Source organism: Clupea harengus, chromosome 2, assembly GCF_900700415.2.
Source record: "Clupea harengus chromosome 2, Ch_v2.0.2, whole genome shotgun sequence".
Classification (NCBI taxonomy): domain Eukaryota; kingdom Metazoa; phylum Chordata; class Actinopteri; order Clupeiformes; family Clupeidae; genus Clupea; species Clupea harengus.
The window spans coordinates 18,704,974-18,728,942 of NC_045153.1; the positions used below are offsets into that span (position 1 = coordinate 18,704,974).

The 23,969-nt window shown below is 45.4% G+C and overlaps 1 protein-coding gene across 5 annotated transcripts in view; it reads left to right on the top strand.

Moving 5' to 3' along the window:
• The window catches only part of satb2 (SATB homeobox 2), a 45,010-nt gene that overhangs the window by 9,330 nt on the left and 11,711 nt on the right, over window positions 1-23,969 (top strand). For 2 of the 5 annotated variants that reach the window (XM_031585377.2, XM_031585387.2), the window contains exons 1-10: window positions 1,898-1,948; window positions 4,181-4,396; window positions 8,627-8,812; window positions 18,341-18,467; window positions 19,223-19,346; window positions 19,877-19,979; window positions 20,811-20,864; window positions 21,057-21,649; window positions 22,431-22,643; window positions 23,447-23,533. In XM_031585377.2, the coding sequence (XP_031441237.1) occupies window positions 1,909-1,948; window positions 4,181-4,396; window positions 8,627-8,812; window positions 18,341-18,467; window positions 19,223-19,346; window positions 19,877-19,979; window positions 20,811-20,864; window positions 21,057-21,649; window positions 22,431-22,643; window positions 23,447-23,533 (1,743 nt within the window). In that variant the 5' untranslated portion in view covers window positions 1,898-1,908. Of the gene's footprint in view, window positions 1-1,897; window positions 1,949-4,180; window positions 4,397-8,626; window positions 8,813-18,340; window positions 18,468-19,222; window positions 19,347-19,876; window positions 19,980-20,810; window positions 20,865-21,056; window positions 21,650-22,430; window positions 22,644-23,446; window positions 23,534-23,969 lie in introns of those variants that run through there. The other 3 variants (XM_031585382.2, XM_031585395.2, XM_031585392.2) reach the window with 2 other exon arrangements.

Here is a 23,969-nt window from a genome sequence, read left to right on the forward strand (position 1 = left end):
TGACAAAGTTTAGGTGTACTTGCCCATCCACCATGAGATCGATGTTTTCTCAGATTTGCGAATGTGCTTTGTGAATGTGATACTGGTGCACATGATTTTTTTCATCCAGATTACGATGCCCTCTTTTTCTCATTAATCTCTTAGAGTTGTTGTTGAAAATCGCTGCCCATGTTAGATCGTGTTTATATAACTACTGCTAAGTACTACCACTGATCACAAAGCTTTGTCACGCTGAGAATCAGAAGATGGATCTGCGGTAAAGCAACCATTCGCAGCTGATGTGTCTTTAGGATTCTCCTTGGAAATGAATTCATTGGCATCTATTCGCTTGTACAAATTCAATTTGATTTGTCTTATCTGGATGCTGTGTATACACATAAACACACCATAGCCTGTGGCTTGGATATTAGAAAGCATAACACATTCAGCATGCACTTAATGTTTCTCAGAGCAATAACTGACAAGACGGCATCACTGAAGAAGTCGTTTATTCTTAATGTTAACAAAATGTTTTGCAGATCCTCTCAAGGATGTCCAATGTGTGTCTAGCGCCAGTAATCTCGTTCTTACTGTCAGCCTCCCATCCAGATGCACTTTTATTCACTATCTATAATATTCACTTTTGTAAACTCGAACTTTGTTCTCCTTTATGAAACAATTAATGTAGTTATTGGTCCATCAAGTTATTTAGTAAATGTTTGCACAACATGGATAGCACAACATCTTTTTTTTGCAGTCATGCGTATGCAAAGTACGGACTAGCACCTTAATCTATAGATTGCCGCTGTTATCAACCTGATGACCAATGTGTCCACAAAGGTAGAGCAAAGAGCGTAATTGAACACCCCTGGTATTTGTTTACAGTAATTACTAGACATAGACACTGCTGTGCATGCTGTCTCTGCAGAACACATACATTTGCAAAGTATAATAATTGTAAACAACAGCTTGAAACAATTACTTGAATATGCTACCTCCAAAAAGAATATATGCTGCCTACAGTGGTCCAGCAGTAAGAATGGCAAAAATGGCACAGACAACATTGTGCCAGTGTGTGTATGTTTGTGTGTGCATGTGTGTGTGTGTGTGTGTGTGTGTGTGTGTGTGTGTGTGTGTGTGTGCGTGTGTGCGTGTGTGCGCGTGTGCGTGTGTGTGTGTGTGTGTTTGTGTGTGAATGTATATGTATATGTGTGTGTGAGTGAGTGTTAGTGTGAGTGTGTGTGTGTGAGGATGCTTTGTGTGTGTGTGTGTGGGTTAAAGAGACTGGAGGGGGGTATATTACAGGAACTAGTTTTATCTCCTCAGTCAAATATTTGCGGCAGAAGTAGAGTGGCGATGGGGTGGGTGGGTGTGGAAGGGAGGGGAGGGGAGGGGAGGGGAGGGCAGAGCTCATGGGGGAAGACAGGAGCGCCGATCAGTGGCACCATCAGACACGGGTCGGGCTGGGACCTGTGCAGATTAGGGCCAGACGGAAAAGAAAGACAGACTCAGAATCAGATTAGCATGGCAAAGGGAGAGAGAGAAAGTTGGGCAGATAGAGAGAGAGATTTAGCAGCTTCTGATGCTACACTCTATTTGTAATGTCTTCTGGTTTTGTTCACTTTCTGCTGCTCTGCTGCAGTCTGGAGTTTTAGCCACACTCCCTGATTTTAAGAGCATGTTTTTATTTAACAAATCACTTAATCCCAACGCTTTTACCAAGGAATGCCATAGTGCAATACTCCGCTGAACACAGAGAACACTCCTCAGAATGTGACAGGAATTGTGTCTTGGAACCCAGAATCTGTTATGGAAAAGATGAAAAACCTCAGACATCTCACTGAACACTGAACATCTTTTATTGCCCCCCAGACATCTCACTGAACACTGAACAGCTTTTATTGCCCCCTAGGATACATATGGGGCATCATGGACAGGTCTGGGGTTGAAGGGCTGCCTGTCAGATACGGTCAGTGCTGTCTATAAGAATCTCCCTCTCGTTTCTTACACTCACCCTCTCTGATAAGTGGGCAAACTCTTCAGTGTTCCCCTCCTCCCCTCTGGTGTCTTTGAGTCAATGCATGCAGTGAGTTACCTGACTGTCCAGTACACAGCATCAACCTCCACCGTCAGCTCACACAGCTGTATTTGATTTCATGAAACATCCACCAGACAAAAAACTCTCATGAACAGTTGTGGAACATTATTTGGTGTACAGTATACTTTTCACATTTATAACCCCCCCTTGCTTGTGCATCATAGCTCTTAAACTCAACTCATCCATCCACAGTGGGCCTTGTTGACCTCTCTAAGGTAGCTGTCCTAAGGCTTGCCTGCATAGATGTGAGCGCCAGGCAGGCCCTTGTTGAGGACGACCTCAGCGAGGCCAATGTTTAAACCACTGCTCTGTGTGGTTTATGTTGGCCTGGCATGTTTAATGGGTGTCATTAATGGTATACTGCATACATATATGAGTGTGTTATTGTAATCATGTACTTGTGTTGTTCTGGAAGGTTGTCAACACTCCAGTCCAATTAAACCAACCAAAGGCCCCAAGCACCCCTCCCTCTGTGGTTCCTTTTTCTCACTATTTGGGTTTTTATCCCTCTCTCTCTCTCTCTCTCTCCCTCTCTCTCTCTCTCTCTCTCTCTCTTTTCCGTGTCTCTCTTTCATTCCCCTTGTGTGTTTGTGAAAAACAAAAGAGTCCAGCAACTTACATTTTGACCGCTACCAGATTAAATATGTATTGGTTTTGTAAATTTAGCTGTTAGACACATTAGTCCTTTGCGGTTTGTCTGTCTTTTGCTTATTATTATATTTATTACTCATTTTTACTTGGGTAATGAAAAAAATAAATAGTAAAAAAAATAAAGAAAAGGACAGGACAGACTGTGACATAAAAATATATTTGCTTTGTAGGTGCAGGTAAAACCCTATACTTTGGACGGAGAATATCTACTCTCTCTCCTCATTGGTTATTGGTTGACTTTCCCTTTATTGGTTGCCTTTTCCCTTTTTTCTGTGCTCATTCTCTCTCTCCATCTTGGATCACTGTGCCTTTTTCATACGTCCTGGGAGTCATATGTTACATCAATACATTTGCCTCTCTGGGGGGGTAGTATGGCCTCACTTGATGCTTGGCAGAGCCTTCTCACATTACCTGGCACTCATTCTGATGGGCATTACCAATATTAAAGGTTTGGCTGGAAAACAGGCATCCCCTCGAACACTGGACCCTGGCCTAATAAAGCACTTTGCCCCTGAGAAAACATCCATACACACACACACACACACACACACACACACACACACACACACACACACACACACACACACACACACACACACACACACACACACACTCTCTCTCTCTCGCTCTCTCGCTCTACAGTATACACACACACACACAGAAAAAAAAGCAAACCATAGAAAAAGTAATATATACAGATGGTAACAGGCCTCAGTATGAAAGAACATATTCCGCAGTGTATATTTGACCACAGCTGCATAACTGGCACAGATGTATGTGTGCCATTTTGTTAGTATTTTGATATGCCATGCCTTGCCTTGCCATGACACCCCCCCTACTCCCCCCACCCCCACCCCGAGTCCAGTTTACATTCCCCGCAGACGGTGGTGCAGAACGACGCTCTGAGGCTCCCTGTTTGTTGATGCCATTGATAAGCTCCTCCATCTTACAGTAATGCAGCTGATTCCTAATGGATTGCTGCCTCGTACACACATGTAACACACCGTGGGATGTGAAAGGATGGCCTTAGCTTTAACTAGGTCCGCTACGTTATTTCTTTATGTTTTTCGCCAGCTTTTTTGATGGGTGACCCTTTGTAATTAAAATGTTGTGTCTGTTGCCTATGACTTCAGTTTTCTAACAAGTAGAACATTCAGGATGGCCAATGAATATATTGACAACAGATTCCCTGTGTTGTATTTTTTATTTTTTGTATGTTTTGTTCTCTGTTGGTTTTGTTCTTTTCTCTCTCTCTCTCTCTCTCTCTCTCTCTCTCTCTCTCTTGCTCTGAAATATGTAGTAGCTTGTGACGTAAACAAATGATGTAGAACTCTTATAGCTTATCATCGTTAAAAAGCACCAAACTATGAAATACACAAACATGTAATATGGGCTAAATTCTGTATTCAATCATATCACTAACAGTCTGTCCCTGCCTGTCTCCTCCTGTAGATCCATATCCTCTGGCTGGAGTGCCCCCTGCAGTGTGGAGGGGAATGGAGCGCGGTGGTGAGAGTCCCCGCTTGCGGGACAGTCCTGAGCGGAGAGGGTGCAGCAGCCCCGACCTCAGCGGCCCCCCACCAGGAAAGATGGGGCGCCTGGAGCTCAACGGGAGCCCCACGGGTCCCCGCGGGCGCCACAATGGTGCCACCCATAGGCCTCTGGGAGGTAGGGCACACTACCCATCTGCCTCACTCACACACATGCAGGCATCTACTGCTACATGTAATTCATCTCCATACGCTAGGCTTTGAAATGGCTGAAACTGAAGCCTGCGAGAAATGATCCCCATATGAAGACCCGAACTGAATGAACTTATAAGAAATAGTGAAGTTATGTGCTTCTGAGTTTTTAGAAGACTGAGCTCACTACATGAGGGGAGAGAGAATGTCAAGTGCTTGTTCACGTCCTTACAATTAGTCAGATGTTTTCAGTTTTACAGAGCAGCTGCCTCTGTGACATCTGATCTGATACTCTGACTGCTGTTTATTTATTGAGAATGTTAAATAGCGGTAAAAACTGAATCGGCAACAGAGGTTCAAGTAGAATGTTGTATCTATTCCATTGCGATTCTACTATACATGCCATTGTCACAGTTCAATGAGAGAGAGAAAGTATTGTATGATAATTGAATAAGGTGTGACTAATTCATTGAGGCTATAAAGGCAGAAATTATGTTTTTGTTACTTACTATTTGTTTTTTATGTCAAAGTGACTATAGTGTTACTGTTCATTGTTCTGGAGGTTTTAAGTTTAATCTGAAATGACACTACGAACCACATGTTAATTGAGAGGACACTAAAGGTGTTCCAAGCCTCAAACTACCTAGGATTTAGTTATGGCTTTGCCTACTTAAATGAACTTTAGAGATAAAATAAAAGCAACCTTTAGAAGTCACTAGCCACAGTGGCTAATGAAAGAATTCACACACAACAGAAGCGTTTGATGTCCCGGTTCTTTAAAAGTAAACAGTGGCTTTAACAATGTGTCATACCCAGTCTCATTACAAGTCTTTTACAAGTGTTAATTCCCATGCTAGACCATTAGACTTTGGTGCCAGCACACCCAGTACTGTTGCTGCTCAACGTCTGGGTATCCTGCATCGCTGCAGCAGCCTCTTATAATCTTTTATATGGGCATCAAGGCTAGCCGTCCTGTCCGCTGAGTGGACGGCTGTGGATGGGTCTCAATGCAGGAGCAAGAGCAGTGCCATGCTTACTATATGACACCGAGCTTACTGTGGAAAAAGGGCTGCAGATCAGAGATTTATTCCTCATTGATCGCTAGGTTCAAATCATCTATATGTTCCTGTGTGTGTGTGTGTGTGTGTGTGTGTGTGTGTGTGTGTTTGTGTGTGTGTGTGTGTGTGTGTGTGTGTTCAACCTTCCTGCAATCTGTGACCCCCCCCCCCTTCTGTCAGAGAGAGTTGCATGATGTGTCTGATTGGATCAAGACACATTTTTGGAATTCCCAGCAATTCTGTCTCTGCCCCTGGATGCACACACACAGAAGTGCGAGCCACCCCTCACGACACGAGCTGTTTGTCACAGCAGAGGAGGACAAACACACCCTGACATCATGGAACGAACATCCTTCCCTTATGTCACTACTTTCACTCAAACCACTAACACATAGTTAGGAATAAAACAGGAAGGATAGAGGGAATTAGGCAAGAAAGATAGGTATGGAGGGAAAGAGAAGAGTGGCAGGAGAGGTGTAGGGTTCCATTCCCATGCCCTGGTAGCTTTGGTGGATGGTTGGTTAATGATGGGTTAGGCTGGAGCAGAGGAAACTCCAAAGTGTCTCCACACGACCACAAAGGAGTTTCTGAGGAGTGGGCCACACACCCTCACATCTGCACACAATGTGCACACACACACACACACACACACACACACACACACACACACACACACACACACACACACACACACACACACACACACACACACACACACTCACAGAGGCGCGCGCACACACACACACACACACACACACACACACACACACACTCACACTTAGGCGTACACTCTCACAGGCGCACACACACGCACACATGCACATACATACACACACACACAGGCACATGCAGCACCGTGTACTTCATCACTTTTGAGTATCGTGTACTTGAAATCTTTGGGTGAGACTGTGGAGAGAGAGAGAGAGAGAGAGAGAGAGAGAGAGAGAGAGAGATGGAGAGAGAGGGTAAGGTGTTGCAGTAGAAAGGAAACAGACAGATGAAAAGGAGAGAGCGGCATAATAGAAGAGAGGTTGAAGGGACCAAAAGAGAGGAAGAGAGAGCGAGTGTGTGTGTGTGAGAGAGAGAGAGAGAGAGAGAGAGAGAGAGAGAGAGTACTGCAGGGAGCTGCTCTGTGTTGACAGTTATATTTCCCTGTTGGGGGAAATTCACTTACTTGAATTGGCCCAGGCCTCCAGTCTGTAATTCACTCCATAAGAGCATTCCAGACTGGGAGGCCAGATGATTAATGGGAAGGAAATAGAAATATAGGAATTGACTGATTAAAACAAGGGAACGTGAGTGAGCTCTGGGGGTGCATATGTGTGTGTGTGTGTGTGTGTGTGTGTGTGTGTGTGTGATAGGGAGTGTGTGTGTGTGTGTGTGTGTGGTGTTGCATGCTGTTCTACTCTTATTATTAGAACTGGGGTTTTGCCTAATGCTTTCAGTCCCTCATGCCTTTGGAGGTCTAATTAATTGCTAGCTAGCAGAAGGCCTTCAGAGCAAAACATGTCTGAGGAAAAAAGAGAGAGGGAGAAGGACTCATGAAAGTTGAGTGTGGAATGGAGGTGTGGTTAAGTGTGTGTGTGTGTGTCTGTGTGTGTATGAGTGTTTTGGTTCTGGGGTGTGGCTTGTGTGTGTGTGTGTGTGTGTCTGTTTGCGTGTGAGAGTGTCGGGTTTGGGGTGGGGTTGATGTGTGTGTGTGTGGTAGGCAAATGGCAATGATTCTCATGGGGATATTTAGGGGCAGTAGTTTAGGGGGTGACACCCATGTTTTAATGAAAGGGGCTGAGGTTGAGATAAGCCCACCCAACAGTACAGATCAATACAGTTCCATCGTTTACACTAACATGAAGAAATCACAAATACCATATTGGTCAAGAGACAGCTAGCTGTGTGAAGTAGAAGTAAGTGAATAACATTGTCAATAAGGGAAGTTTTTTGTTTCCTAAAAAACTTGATGGTGTAGATGAAGATAATCTAACTTTTGTATGCTGTAGATTCCTTTCATTTAACCTGTATGTTACATTTAGAATAACTTCATCTCCATGCAAGAGGTAGTGGAAGAAGCAATGCCATCAAATTAAAGACGCCAGTTAAAGATGCGATCTGAAATCCGTTAGATACCACCTCCACAGTTCTAGATAGCAGCTTCAGTGATTTTAGTGTGGATGTCTGTGTTCTTTTTTTCTTAGTTTGTGGTAGTTTGCCGTCCATGCCAGAGTCGAATTTATTTCAGATGCATTTGCCAGGTTTTGCCGCTTTTTTTCCCATTCTCTGTACTGAGCTTGACTTCTCATGTACACAAATGATGCGCATAATGTGCACAGATACAAGCCCACAGAAACTAATGTCGAGAGAAATAGGGCTGAGCAGTTTGACAGTAAGCAGGAACAGTGTGGAGCATTACGTAACGCTGAGGCTAATTTCATTCTGCTCGATTTCAATACGGTATGTGGGTCAGTTCACTGGAAAACAATAGTCGGGTGAAGCTCATCCGGATGCAGCGTAAAAGCTTCAAAACAATTCAGTGTTTTTTTGACAAGAAAAAAACATGTGCTTATTTTTAATTAATTATACCAGGAAACAAGATTCATTGAATTGAAGTTTGCACAAAAATAGTCCTGTGAATATAATAGAATTAAGTATTAGAGAGGTGCTTCCTGTTTTACTGTTCCTGTTTAAAGCTGTTAAATTTGAGCGTCCAGGTGCAATGTGTATCCATTTCCTCAGCAGTAATATAGCAATGCTCTTTATAGTCTGAATGAAGAGGTGGGATTGTACATACAAATTATGAAAAGGCTGTTCCCATACAAACTACTCCAATAGAAAACCATGCAAGTGAAATGTATATTGCAGAAGAGCTGTGCTTAATTCTGTAAGCTCCAGGAAGATCAGTGACCACAATCATCAAGTCTTTCAACCCTTCCCTCTCTCCCTCCCTCCCATCTCTCTTCTTTTCGGTCCCTGCCTTCTCTCCTCCTCTTTCTTGTTCTTCTCTCTTTCGTCACTCACCCTCACTCTCCCTTTCTCGCTCTTTCCCTCTTCCTCTCCCTCTCCTTTCGTCTCTCTCTCCCTCTCTTTTGCCCTCCTCCTCCTCTCCCCCCCCCCCTCTTTTGTCCGCCTCCTCCTCTCTCTCCCCATCTCTCTCCATCCCTCAGGTCTGATGATTCCAGTCTTCTGTGTGGTGGAGCAGGTGGAGGGCGGCGGGGTGGTGCATGAGGTGGAGGGCCGAGAGGAGCACGCTGAGTTCGTGCTGGTGAGGAAGGACATCCTCTTCACCCAGCTGGTGGAGACGGCCCTACTGGCGCTGGGATACTCACACAGCTCTGCCGCTCAGGCCCAAGGTGAGACGCTGCCTCCATCTCTTCTGGTTCTCTCTTACCCTCCAGCTCTTCTGGTTCTCTCTTACCCTCCGTCTCTTCTGGTTCTCTCTTACCCTCCATCTCTTTTCTTACCCTCCATCTCTTCTGGTTCTCTCTTACCCTCTATCTCTTCTCCAATGCGTACAGAGCATACAGACACATACAGACACACAGTCAAACACACTCACCTCTGGTTCACTCTTACTGGCCTCTCAAGTCTCTTGTCAGTTAGACGTCCAAGAGAAAAGGCTCTCTTCCTGCCTTTCTTTTCTTTTTCTTTCAAAAATGAAGTGTGAATAAGCTTTTAAATTCAAAGATCTCTTCCTTGGTACAAACAATTATGCAAGGTTGAGGGCTTATGAAAAGCAAAAAATTCTTAACCCACCCAACAAGACTAGTCTAATAGTGAAAATGATTAGTCAAAACATGTATCTCAATGCTTAAAAACATGTAGGACATGTAGGAATGAATACATATTTAAAGAAAGGTTGTGGATTATAGCCATTAATATACATTAATATACATAATACACATCCTACTAAAGTACAAATAAGCCTTAAAGCAGAAATAAGGAGTTGTATTCCAAAACTAGTAAGCTAACTCCCTAAAAGGCATGCAAAAACCTTGCAAACACTACCAACAGCCCAGCTGACTCTGATAGAGGCTTGCCAACACACTAGCTGGTGTATTTTGGCAGTATAGCTGACAATGTCATGCTGTGAAAGCTTTTCTTCCATTTTTGCAGGGTGTTCCAGCCCGGTTCACAGAACTACATAGGGCATATCCTGGATGGCTAGTGGCTATCTGTCCTTCACATGACCATATGCTATCAAAATGAATTTGAGGATGGTACCAAAACCAAAAAAAGTGTCAAAATGTTGCATAGTGTTACTTTAAATTCTCCATATCACATTTTTGCTTGTCTAGGAATGTACCTATGCCAAGCGGAGTCTGAGTATTCCTTTCACTCATTTAGAGAACCATGGCTGTAGGCATTTAGTGGCATTGGGTCTGACGGAGCTTATCTTCACTGTTTTACTAACTGCACCTCTAAAGGAATATCAAAAAACTCTTTGCATGTTACGAGCCGGCCTTAAAACAAATCTTGGCACAAAGTTTCAACTCCAACGATTACGTTTGCCTACTCAAAGTGAACTTGGTTCAGTACTTTACTGAGTGGAACTTTCTTCAAACGACTTGAAGGAGGAGGCCCTTGCTGTTGGTGACAGGAGGAAGGGCTTTGATATAGTAGTGACTGCCTGGGACTCCACTGGAGGGGAAGAGGAAGGACATTTGTTAAACACCACTGAGTCACAGACAGTCTGAAAAAGTCATTAAAGAACAAAAGGACAGGGCCAACTGGAGGAGGAAAGAATGCAATACTTTGATGGAGCAAATAATTGGGTATTTGTGTGTCTGCTCTCATTGCTCTTTATTCACTTGTACAGTATGTGTGTGTGTGTGTGTGTGTGTGTGTGTGTGAGTGTGTGTGTGTGTGTGTGTGTGTGTGTGTGTGTGTGTGTGTATGTGTGTGAGTGTGTGTGTGAGTGTGTGTGTGTGAGTGTGTGTGCGTGATTGTGTGTGCAAGAGTGTGTGTGTGTGAGTGTGTGTGAGTGCGTGAGTGTGTGTGCACGAGTGTGTGTGTGTGTGTGTGTGTGTGTGTGTGTGTGTGTGTGTGTGCGTGCGTGAGTGTGTGTGCAAGAGTGTGTGTGTTTGTGTTTGTGTGTGTGTTTGTGTGTGTGTGTGTGTGTTTGTGTGTGTGTGTGTGTGTGTGTGTGTGTGAGAATGTTTATGAGAAAGCGGCCTTGAGAAGGAACATAATAAGTCTGTAATTTATTGTTGTACACATGGTTGTCATCTCTGGAAAGACCAAGGAGTTTGCTTGTATCCAGCAAAGTATGCAGACCATTTGAAACAGCCAACTGCTTCAAGTGGATCCACAGAAACAAAACAAAAGACAACTCGGCCTACCTCACAAGTCGGTGCAAATGGAGTTTGTTTATCGATGCACTCATTTTGGTATTTGTTTTCTACTTGTGTTTTGAGGTAAAATGTAGGACAGGCTGAATCGACTCTCGCTGAAAAAAATCCATAAAATTGTATCCGAGTTCTCAGCAAAGCTAACATATTTTCATAAACACTTTTTATATGCATAGCATCAGTGGCTTGTAGTGGAAATCACCTGCTTAGCATGAAATAAGCCTTGATCATGTGTCTCATAATAGTACTGTTGCAGTTGAATGTAAATCTCGGTGACTCTTAAATAACTCTATGGCATACGATGTGACTGCCCCTAATTTCCCTCCAGTGCCCCAGACTTTACAAGTTCCTTGAGGTCAGAGCCACAAAACCAAGACATTTTTTCACTTTGGCTGTAGTTTCAACAGTTTGAGTAACAAAATATTTCAATTAATTTCCAAGTCTTCCCTTGGAAGCCTCTCGGTTATATTATCATGCTCTATTAATATCATGCCTTTCCCCCACTAAACCCATGATGTGAAAATGTTATTTATGAATCTAGATTAGCCAACCCAACTAAATTAATTTCTCATTCATCATACATCACTTATGGCCACAGGAATGATAGCCATACCTTTATGGGTAGTTAAAATACCATGAAACACTCCATGCAGTCATGAGGCAGTGAACGCACTGAACCCTTAACGGGGTCTTTAAGCACACAGGGGAAATAAAGGCTGTCTAACGCCCACCCACCGGCGCCTGATGTTGGCGCTCTCAGCGCAGGCTCTTCAGCAGGGCCCGGGTCACCCAGGTCCCCCCTTCCTCACGGCGAGGCAGAGAGCCTCCTGAAAGCCTCAAAACCACAGAGGCGCGCAGACTAAACAACACAGCGCAAAACAAGAAAACAAACGGTGAGGAGCCGGCGCAGCGAGACACTCCTGTCTGCCACAGGTCAGCGTAGAGAAAGCTGAGATTGTTATCAAACAACACCAGAGGAGAAGTGAGGTGTATACACTTGATGTATACACACACTGTCCCACACACACAGTCACTCCAAACCGTCCTGGGATGGAGGGGAGACAAAAAGGTTTCATTTGGAGTCCTTAACTGCTCTACCTCTTTGTCTCTCTCCACACCCCACTCATACACACACACTTACACACACACACACACACACACAGACAAACTCAGGCGCACACATACACGCTAGGTCCCACTAACACAAATAGACAGGAAAAAAAAAGCCCAAATCTCAAATGAACACTTTTTGTGTTTTAAAATAAGCATTTATGTTAAATGAATAATTTCTGGCTTAAATTATACATTTTTCCTCTGCGGTTCACGACCAAAATTACACAGAGTCCCAGCTATTTTCTCCCTTTTTGAATTGTGTCCCGCATAGCTCTATCCTAGCGCTATACTTAAGCCGTTTCTTCGGTACCACTGGCGTTCCTTAATTAGCCTGGCCAGTAATTAGCTGGGCGATATTGTTTATTTCAATTATAAAGGTCTGGGTGCTTTTATAGACGAGCACGGTCAGACCTGTACTTTATAAGGCCTCAGATGGTGAACAGCGGTGACAGTTTACTGTAAGAGTGCATTGTTGCCCAGCCGCTTTTGATAGCGAGCCATGTAAGGTCAGACAGCCCGACACGGCAGGTCAATCGCTAACATTCCAGAATGTTACATGTGTAATAATGTTTAAGTGTCATTCTGTTTAGCGTGCTAAATGTTTGTCAGAAATGCTTGGGTGAGGACTGTGACAGGATAATGCCCCTTGAATAGCATTGAAATTACTGAAATTTGACAAGACTCGTAATCGGGCTACTTTCTGGGATATGAAAAGAGAATTCCAGCCTCCATATCAACTTACAGACTCACAGCACGAAGGTATTTTTTTGACCACTGATTGTGATTTGATAATGCTCACAGATAGTTTTGGACTAACCATTTCATTTGAAGAAACTCATGAGGAAAATCATATCCATGCAGGCAATGTGGGTTACGAGGAAAGAAAGCCCATAGCTCCTGCTTCTGCTCCGTTCAGATATGCCTGCTCATCGTGAGGCTTCATCCTTCATCACTGGTGTGCGCCTCATCACAGGCTTTTACACACTTAATGACAGGGTCTGCACCGCATGCTTAAGAACGGCCCCTTGGCCACTCTTTAAATCTTGCACTTTTACACAAACCCCATGACAGGAGAGGGCCATAATTGGTCGTGCTGTCCCCGTGCCACACCTCGGTTCCCAGCGTGAGCGTAAAATGCACCGGGACTCGGGGTGATTGGTCATGACAGTATAGAGATCTGTGGTCACTCTGACTCATGTTCTCTTTGGGGTTTCCCCCCCCTCCCCCGCCTTGGACCAGGGTCTGTGTGAACCCATGCACAGGAACTGCCATGCAGTATTTGTGTGTTTGCTGAGTGTATGTACATGAACATATATGATAGTGTGCACATTTGTGTTTGTTATGAATGTAAGTGTGTGTGTGCGTTGGTTATGTATGTGTACTCTGGGTCATTTTCTTGTGTGTGTCTCTGTGGGTGAGGATACATGTGCACATGGGGGTGTTTTGTGTGTACTGTATGTGTGTGTGTGTGGGTGTGTGTGTCTGTGAGTGAGTATGCACACACACGCGTGTGTATATGTGTGTGGATGGGTACACAAATACCCAGGCCAAGCCACCAGCCAGCCACATGAAAGGGCTGTATCGGGAAGAGGAATTTTAATGTGGCAGTGGGAACAATAGTTGTTCCTGCTCAAAAAAGACACAAAAGCAGGGCTCCAGCGGAGTTAAAAATGATTCATTAATGAATTTACCACAGTTCCAGCGTATGTGAGTGAAATACAGACTAACACATCACATCATCACAGAGCCATGGAGTCCATGGGATATGGGCTCTGGCTGCATATGGAGTCATTCAGGCCTGTTGAGTTTATTAAGTTGGTCACTGAGTCGCAAATTGGTAGGCATGTTGAATGTCATTTTGAATGTTGTGTAAGTCCGACTATTTGTGCCTGTTTTAGACTATGTTTGAGACACATTTGGTCGGATGGTTTTGATTGGTGGGCAAGCTGGCTACTGAGTCTCTCTCTCTCTCTCTTTCTCTCTCTCTCTCTCTCTCTCTCTCCCCCCCCTCTCGTTTTCTCTCTCTCTCTCTTTCTCTCTCTCTCTCTTTCTCTCTCGGAACTCAGTGGTCAGCATGGCCCCCTTGTATCCTATAAGTCCCTTGGACAGAGTCAGGTCTGTGGCTGCATGCATTCAGCATTGCACAACCAGACAATGAGGAAACCAGACATGCCCCTTCAAATCAAAGCTAACCATGCAACATAAACACAGACAATGTGAACACACACACACACACACACACACACACATAGGCAGACACAGGCAGAGAGAGAGAGACAGAAAGAGAGAGAGAAAGAGAAAGAGGAGTGGCTAGAATACTCAAATTGTCTTCATCTGTCTGAATAGTTTTTCCTGTCTTTTTTGGAACTAAGGGGGGTATGCCTCTGGAAATAGTGCCGAATTACACATGCAAAGAGAGAAATTACAAGTCTTTGGAAAGACATCACAAAGACTTCATCTTTGACATAATAACAGGCGCACTGGTCCTCAATGGTACGCTGAACACCAGGTCACTGAGAGGCACTGCTAGGAAAAGTAGCTTAGCCGAGTTTGGCTTGAAATGATTAAACAGAAAATGATTATCATATTATGGGGGGAAATATTTTGTGCTATGGTAGGAAAAGTTCAGTAGAAAGTTCAGTTTGTTGAGTTTGAACTGAAGAAGCCTGTGTGATCAATCATTTCATGATTTTGTGGGTTTTTTTCTTTTTTAAATCACAGAGCAAATCTAGAGCAGAGATCAGATAACGCAAGCAAATAGAGTCAGACTTTGTTTTTTTGTTCTCTAACCTGACTCTCCAGACAGAGAGGATCATAGCTTTGTTTCACCGTTAGTCTTCCTGCTACAGACACAACTCTCGTCCGAAGTTTGTCACCCTGTGCACTGCAGCCAGCCACGCCTGTCACATGAAAGGGGCAACCTGCAGTCCGTGACATTACTTCGACAGATGGAGAGAGAAAGAGAAGGGGACTCAAAGTTAGCCTGGCTCTAATTTAGAGTGGAGTAATGGGATTACCATTGTTTAGTTTTCCCAGCACCAGTCTGTAAGAGGGCCCATGTGTTTGTGTGTGTCGGAGTCGGTAGGAGTTTTAAGTGGTGTGGGATGGGGGAGGTCAGTGTGATGAGCCTTTTATTTAATTTTTATATATATTTTTCCACCTGGCTATTTGTGTCCCAGTGGAGTTTTTTGTTCATGCATTTTTTGTCTGCGCATGTGTGTGGTTGTGTGTCTGTTTGTGTTTGCTGGGGTGTGTTTATACATGTATATGTTTGTGCTTTTGTGTGGGTGTATGTGTGGACGTGGCTTTGGGTGTGTGTCTTTGTGTATATGTGTGTGTGTGTGTGTGTGTGTCTGTGTGTGTGTGTGTGTGTGTGTGTGTGCGTGCCAATGCAAGTATGCTTGTTTATGGGTGGCGTGCCTTCGGAAAACAGCGAGTTAAATAATGCAGGCAGCAGAGGGTCCAGTTGACATGTATGCACGCCTCTTAACAATGCCTGCAACATCTGGAAATAAATAGAGCGCATTCAATGAGATCTTCAGCTCATCCATATTTGATTGGTACTGGTGGCTCCCCCAAATCCTCCAGGAGCCTTTATCTGATGGCATGCCACCTCTGCCCCCGTCACGTCTTTCGCCCCTTAGCACAGATGAGCGTGTTCAAACTCTGCTTCAATCAAGTGTTAGCAAGAGTGAGAGCCTTCAAACTCTGCCATTACAGCGACCCCGAGATGTGTGCTTACAAAATGTCCGACACGTGTTACTAGGGCGTTGGACCTGAAACTGAACATTTCGAGCCGGCCTCTTGTCCCTCCTCGCCTGAACGCTGCGGTGTTCATGGCAAAGTTTGGGCTTCCTCTAGCCCCGTACCTGTGGAAATGTGTTTTGACTAGGGGGTGTGGCGAATTTAACTGAACTTTTCCCCGCCCCTGTATTACTATAATATGAGATTATAATTTACGAGCACAGTGTACGAGTAAAGATTATATGGCATGGGCCAATGTGTGATTTTGGTGATATGTGCTATAGCACAGATGTGTGTCCCTTACTACACGGAGGCTTGCACACACACATACACACACACACACACACACACAGAGCCAATACGTCAGACCTGTACTTTAATCAATTTAATGACTAGCACCGTAGCACCCATAACAGTGCAAAACAATGTTTATACAGGCCAGAGTCACTCATGCGAGTCACTCATGCAGTGCAACAACATCACCACAGGACACACATAGCAGCAATATTACGAGGACCAGTGCATGTCACCGTCGACAACAATGTCCAGTTTTCTCAGTAAAAATTACAATATAAAAAAAATTAAATAAAATAAATCCTTAAAAAATAACTTTTCAAGAGTAGACACAAATAATTTGGCGTTATTATTGCTACTAACTATTAACCTGATGGATGACCTCTCCTTTGTACGTCGCTTTGGATAAAAGCATCTGCTAAATGGCTAAATGTAAATGTAAATGTATGATTGTGCAACCCTGGTGTCGCACTAATAAACGGTGCTTTAGCATTGTAATTCTGATAAAGTCCTTCATCAGGGCATGTATATTCAAGTTTGGTTGCTAGTTAAAGTGTCTTTTTTTTGGGAATATGGATCTTGGTTTTTAATCGGAAATTCGTTTCCGACTCTGAGGCTCCTGAGGCATATTTTGAGTTGGTTCCCCGGCAGAACTTCACCTTGTGCTGCTGAACCAGAAACAGTTAACTAGCAGCGAAAAAAGGCAAAAGGAAAAAAAAAGGAAAAAAATTAAATAAAATGTGAAAATATAGCATACCTCAGCCACTTGGGACTGATCTTCCGCTGAGGTGGACTACAGAATTGCACCCCCACCACCCCCACTTCCTGCGGCCGTGTCTGGCCCTGTTGTTAAGACTGCCTCTTTGTTTGTTGTCCATCTCCATGGCACCTGTGAAAAACAAACACTTTTCCGGCCCCACCCATCTGTGTGCTGATGCCCCATTTTTGTAATAGCATTTACATTCATTCAGTTGGCACTTTCTCCAAAACAGCGCACATCAGCGAGCCAGAATGCAGTTCTGTGTCATAGGTCAAAGGCCATAGGTAGATTTCTGTGAGCGCACAAGCACCAGGCGTCATCCCTGCTAGAAGCACTGCAGACGCTTCTCTATAGATTGTACAACATGACACTAGGAGGCATTTATAGCCAGTCAATTTGGGTTCATCAAACAATCATTGACATGCTTTTATGGCCAACCATTAATCGTGACGTCACCACAGTCTGAGCCGATCCTTGTTGTCGAGTGTCCGTTGTATGTGTGTATTTGTGTGTGTGTGTGTGTTGAGGGGTGGGGTGTTTGTAGGTGTTTTGCACGTCTCCCTGTTGTAAAATGGCCTGACCACTCCCCTGGGAGTCAGGCTCCATGGGATGGACGCTTGGCTGCCTGCGTGTCAGGTGTCTCTTCCCCTGATAAGACTTTAATAGATAAGGGGCTTATCATTGTGTCTGTTATCCCACCCTCCCCCTGGCTGGTTTATGGTCAGGGATGAACTGTTCAAGGGACAGAGAGAGAGAGAGATAGATAGAGAGAGAGAGAGAGAGAGAGAGGGTGAGTGAGGAGAGAGAGATCTATTGTTGTTGTTCTCATTCACATAATCCCTTGTTCTCTAGTCCTTATCATGTGAATTTGGCTTTGAATGGTGCGGCAGGGCCACACATGAACAAATTTGTTCAACGCAGGCACTCACAACTTTTTTTCTTTCTCTTTGAACATCTCTCCCTCTCCGTCGTTCTTTCTCGGTCCTCTTTTCTTTTTGACGTGCGTTCGCACGCTGCTGGGACGGAGGCCTCACCTCATCTCTCCTCTTCTCTCCTCCTTCATTGAGATGTTTGTGCAGGGTTGTATGAATGGGATGAATGGGCTCGTCGTGGCTGTGTGAGTGTGTGTGTGTGTGTGTGTGTGTGTGTGTGTGTGTGTGTGTGTGTGTGTGTGCGTGTGTGTGTGTGTGTGTTTGCGTGTGATGAGGCCTGTGCTGAGGACTCATGATGTAATGGAATCACAGATCAAGTTAGCAAAGACGCAGGAGACACAAATTGGGGATAATAGAGTTCCCTTCTTCAGCCATTCACTCTCTCTCTCTCTCTCTCTCTCTCTCTCTTTCTCTCTCTCTTTCTTTCACTCTCATTCATTCTCTTTCCCCCTCCCTCTCTCTCGCTCCTAATCTATTTTAAATTTGCCTTCTCTATTTGTCTCTCTTTCCTTCTCCTCACTCATCAATGAACTTCTCTCCCTCAGCTATTCTCTCTCTCTCTCTCCGTCCCTCATCCCCCCCTCTCCTAATCTGTTTTATATTTGCTAATATTTGGTTCCCTGATTTGCTTTGTCTATTAATCTCTCTTTCCCCCTCATTCATTCTCTGGTGTCTTTCCCTCCCCAGGCATTATAAAGGTGGGCCGCTGGAACCCCCTCCCCATCCACTTCTTGACAGACGCCCCTGAGGCCACCGTGGCCGACATGCTGCTGGACGTCTACCACATGGTCACCCTGCGCATCCAGCTCCAGAGGTCAGTTTCAAAGCCACCAGGCACCAGGGAGAAGTAGTTAGTCTGTAATAACTTCAATTAAATGCAGTCCCCCTTTACTATTTTTATGTGCAAAATACACCATGGTAATATGCACTTTATTACTTTTTATAACTCCCACTTTGTATTGAATTGTCCTCAGCGCTATACTTTTATCACTAAAATGTATTTGGGGATTGTAGTGAAGCTTTTAAAAACTGTGCATGATAATTAAATTAAATTCCCATCTATTAGTCTTCAGAAGTTTGATATGGCGCAACAGTCTTTTTATTCTAACGCAAAATGCATGCAGAGTTTTATCTTAGATCACGGTGTCATTTACATTCAATTGCACTCCAGCTGGTTTCTAGTAGGGGTCAGCTGTAGTCTTGTTCATGAGTGCTGTAGGTGGGCAGCCTTAAAGTGGTGCTTGGCCTCGTGCCAGGCAGGCAGAACACAGTGCAGCACTTTCATCTCAGCCCCTCAAAGCGCCCTTTCATGCCCACTGATTGCAGTTCACCAGCGAGTGGCGGGCGGGGAGATAAACAGCGAGGCTCTAGATGAGAGGATGGCTGCTGGTTATTGTGTTGCCACATGCCATCCATGTTTGTTTACTTGTGTCTCCATGGTGGGGAGTACACAGTGGTTTACTGACAGGGGGGGGGGGGGGGGTGCCAAGTTCCAAGTCGCAAATCGATCTGGAAGGGTGCAAAGCATTGTCGGGAGGGCAGGTAGTGATAGTGTATGTGTGGCTGCAGCTATGCCAAGCTGGAGGACCTGCCGTCGGAGCAGTGGAATCACGCCACGGTGAGGAACGCCCTGAAGGAGCTGCTGAAGGAGATGAACCAGAGCACGCTGGCCAAGGAGTGCCCTCTGTCACAGGTAACTGCGATACGTCCATGCCACCTACTGTGTGACTATGCTCCTGTCTTCGTGTGTGTATTTGCACATTGTACTATGTGGCTGTGTATGTAGTGTGTGTGTATGTGTGTGTGTATGTGTGTGTGTGTGTGCCCATGTGTGTTATGCCAATGCTTCCTTTCCATCCAAGAGTGCGATTTATGTATGTGTTTGTCTAAGTGGTGCTGTGTGTGTGGGTGTTGATCCTCATATCAATTGCAAGCATATGTGTGTGGCTTTCTGTCTCTCCTTTTGTGTGTCTTTGTGCCTGTGCATGTGTGTGTGTATGTGTGACCGTGGTGGTATTGTGTGTTGTCTGTATATTTGTGTGTGTGTGTTAGAGAGTGTTTTCCTTCATCGTGGCTTTGTCTGGGCGGCTTTCCACAGAGATGCAGGGTCATTTTTAAACCTCTGTAGTCATTGTTGGCTTGGCTTTGTGAATGTAACTTTTGTATGCCCTCTTTTTTGGCCATTAATAACATTCACTCTTTTTTCTACATCTCTCTCACCAGAGTATGATTTCCTCCATTGTGAATAGTTCGTATTATGCCAACGTCTCCACTGCAAAGTGTCAAGAGTTTGGCCGTTGGTACAAGAAATACAAGAAGATCAAAGGTAAGATTCTTAATGTCTGAACTCTAGTGGAATGGTTGCGTTGACTTGGTCTACATTCTGTTTTGTCCGCTAAAATCAGTGAGCAACTTAGGCTCTTGGAAGTAACTTGGAAGTAGACTCTATGAAAGTGCCCAACAGTGGACAGTGGCGTATTAAGTGGCACTGCTATGGTACACAGCAATGGTGTTGAGATCGATACTTTTTATAATTAAAGGCTAGGTCTAGGGCTTTCATGCTTTGTGTTACCAGTTATCTCTGTATATGGCCACTTTCTGCATAGAACAGTACATAGAAATCGCTGCCTTGGCTTAATGGAAACCACCTATCCTGCCCAACAGAACCGCAGGGGGTCCAAGAAAACAGGGCCTCACAGATGACAGTCACAGAGCTCGTCTGTTTAAGCCGCTTAGCTTCAAAAGGCCTATGACAATTTCCTAGTCTTTTTTGCCCTCCGAAAGTGACATAATTACACAGTAGGCCAGATCAAAGTGTCCCCCAAACCCCAAGCACAGTCAGAGAGAGAGAGAGAGCCACAGGAGAATAAAGAGATCCTCAGCACGCTGACAGAGTAAGCAGTGTTGGGTTACACAAGCGCCTCCACTATTAGTTCTGCTTTCTGCCTCTCCGAGGAAAACAGACAGTGAGTGTGAGTGTAAGGCCTCCAGATGTTGATTGCCCTGAGTGCGCGGCTCTCGCTGGATCTCATTGGGTCTTTAGTGTGTCATTTAGAGATTCAAGTCTCATGGGGGTTATGAGTCAGAGGTGTTCTCCAAGGCTGTCATGGAGAGAGTGTATTCATTGTGTCCTGTTTGGATGTTTTCTTCTATGAAGCAGGAGATTACCTGGAGAAGATTTGGCCCGGAAGAGAGAACACTGAAATCAAAGGTGAGTTGTTTGCTGGTTATAATGTGTGATCGGGCAGCTGTGTGCGTGTTCTCCATCAGTTCTCTATTTGAAAAAGATGACGGTTTGAAGTGGATGGCCACAGCCTGAGACCTCTCCCTCTCTCTCTTTCCTCCCCCCCCCTCACTCTTTCTCCTTTCTCTCTCTCTCTTTCTCCCCCCTCCACCTCTGCAGTGGAGCGCGACAGCCTGGCTGATTTCTGCGTCCTGGGCCGGGGCCTTCCTCCTCACCTGGCCAGCCTGGCGCAGCTCGGACCCCTGGGTGGCAACGGTGGCGGCGGGGGCCTGTTGAAAGGGGGCTCCGGCGACCCCCAGAACTTGTCCCAGCCGCCCTCTCAACAGCAGCAGCAGCAGCAGCCTCAGCAGCCGTCCCCCCACGGCCAGCTCCACCACAGCCCCCCGCTGCGTGCCCAGGTGCCTCAGCCGCCCCCACCCTCCGCCCTGCAACCCCTGCTGGGCCCCGGTGGGCTGCTCTCGCCCCAGCTCAGCCCGCAGTTGGTGCGGCAGCAGCTGGCCATGGCCCACCTCATCAACCAGCAGCTGGCTGTCAGCCGCCTGCTGGCCCACCAGCACCCGCAGGCGATCAACCAGCAGTTCCTCAACCACCCGCCGCTGCCGCGACCCCCCAAGTCCGGTGGCCCCGGCGACCCATCGAACCCGTCTGCCTCCGAGGTGTCCGCCGACATCTACCAGCGGGTCAGGGACGAGCTGAAGAGGGCCAGCGTGTCACAGGCCGTGTTTGCCCGAGTGGCCTTCAATCGCACACAGGTACGGAGCACAGAAAAGTGAAGAGAAAGACTTGGACAACATGGTTTTTAGGATTTCTGCTTTGTTATTGAAAATGATACTACATTTTTGATTTAGTCCCATTGCAAGCAAGATCAATCTCAATTTCAAAAGAGAATAGAAGTTCTTCCAGAAAGATGAGGCCATCATTCATATCATTTTGTATTATAACTGCCTCAAATCAAACTAAAATCAGCCATAAGCAAACACACACACACACACACACACACACACACACACACACACACACACACACACACACACACACACACACACAAGTAAGGTTGTAAAAGACGAATCCAGAGGCCAGAAATGGTTCTTTGATCGTGATCTGGCGCTTGGGGAGCCAGCAGGGTCCTCTCCCCCCCGTCCCCAGGATGGGTCTGGGCTCCTGTCCCGCCCTCCCAGCAGCACACACACCTGGCCCATTCAGACTCGGCGGGCCCGCCGCACGCTCCATTAAAGCCCTCACCGTGCCCGCTTGGGTGGGTGGAAGAAGCTGTGGTGCAGGTGAACGGTGTGTGTGTGGGCGGTGGTCCGCTTGTGTGTGTGTGTGTGCGTGTGCGTGTGCGTGTGCGTGTGCGTGTGCGTGTGCGTGTGCGTGTGCGTGTGCGTGTGTGTGTGTGTGTGACTGAGTGAGGTAATGAGTGAGTGAATGACAAGTTGTCAGATCAAGCCTGAAGAAGCCTGAAGAGTGTGAATGTGTGGGGCTGATCTTGGGCTTCTCTCATGTTGTGTTGTGTGTGTGTCTTCATACTTTCAGGGCTTGCTGTCAGAGATCTTAAGGAAAGAAGAGGACCCCCGCTCTGCCTCCCAGTCCCTCCTAGTCAACCTGAAGGCCATGCAGAATTTCCTCAACCTGCTCGAAGGCGAGCGCGACCGCATTTACCAGGAGGAGCGCGAGCGCACCATGAACCCGCCCGTCGGCCTGCCCCCCACCCCAAACACAGGTCCCGGGGGACCTCGCCTCTCACAGGTACCTACCAATCAGATCAGTCCTGGGCCAGAGTCAGCTGAGAGATTGTTTTGTCTGTCTCTGCATGTTTGGCTGCTCTCTGAGACAGTTTTCCTTCTTTGTTTACTTTTTTAAAAAGTAAACAAAAGTAAAGGTTATGCATTTTTTGTGTGTTATCTGTATCGAATGTGCAAAATAAGAAGTCTTGATGTTGCAAGAAGTGCCAGTCAGTCTGTCAGTCAGTATTTAACAACAGCGTGGGAGGTTTCATGAAAATTGTGTGAAAGTTTAGAGCCTTACCAAAAGATCTTCTGTGTGAAATGAATTTAGGAAAGTTCTGGTCAGAAGTGTCGTATACAGAAGTGGCAATGTGGCTGGCTGATAAGAAAACAAAGCACATTGTCTGGCTAGTGTGTAGCTGCCATTGACGAAATGCGCTCTTTGCCAAACCGTAAGTGCTTAAGAGCACACAGCCGCAAGACTGCGGGCCAACACTTGTCATGTGATACTTCATTAAGTGTGTCACGACACATGAGTTTGGCAAAAATACAAAATTGCTGAATTAGTGCAATTTTGTTGTGCAACATCTTTAAACAGCCCCTCTCATGAGAAGATGCTCACTAGCGAGGGACTGTGTGGATAGCACTGTGTGGATGAGACTGGAAACATTCACAATGTGTTTCACCCTTCACATTTCAGTTAAGTTTGATATGCATGTAGTGTGTGGCGAGACTGCAGCTTCATGCTGTACCCTTGCATTAAACTAATCTTTGAGGATGAATGTGAATGTGCCCACTTATCACCAGTTTGTCTGGCCAATACAGAAAGTATGGGAACGAGGCATAGATGAACAGCTAACCCCTGATGCCTGGGCGTCCATCTGGAAGAACAAGAACAAAATCTCAAACTCGGTAAGGATGCCAAGCACATCTTTTTTATTTTTTATTTGATCACAAATAATGCAAGACCCTAGACAGGTTTATCCAAGCTCTATAGAAAAAAAGTCTCTGGAAAACATCAAGCAGATGTGATACCCAAGAGAAATCCTGTAAGAGCCAGGACTATTTTACACTTAATCCGAAGTATTCATTTTCTGCACTTTATTTAAAAATGTCCCATGAATGCACAATGTGCCGAGGCAGGAGGGCCATGTATAGTCATGTCTGACTAGCATCAAGAACCCTTTTCTTCAAAGGAAGTTGCCTCATCACCCAGCACAGTACGCACTTCTGAGATAACAATCCCAGAGACTGGGAATAAAATCAGGCCGCCGTGGCTTCGCTCCTATCGAGATATGTCTGTATTAACCAAATACGACTTAGGGAGGGAGTCAGCGCATGGTTCATT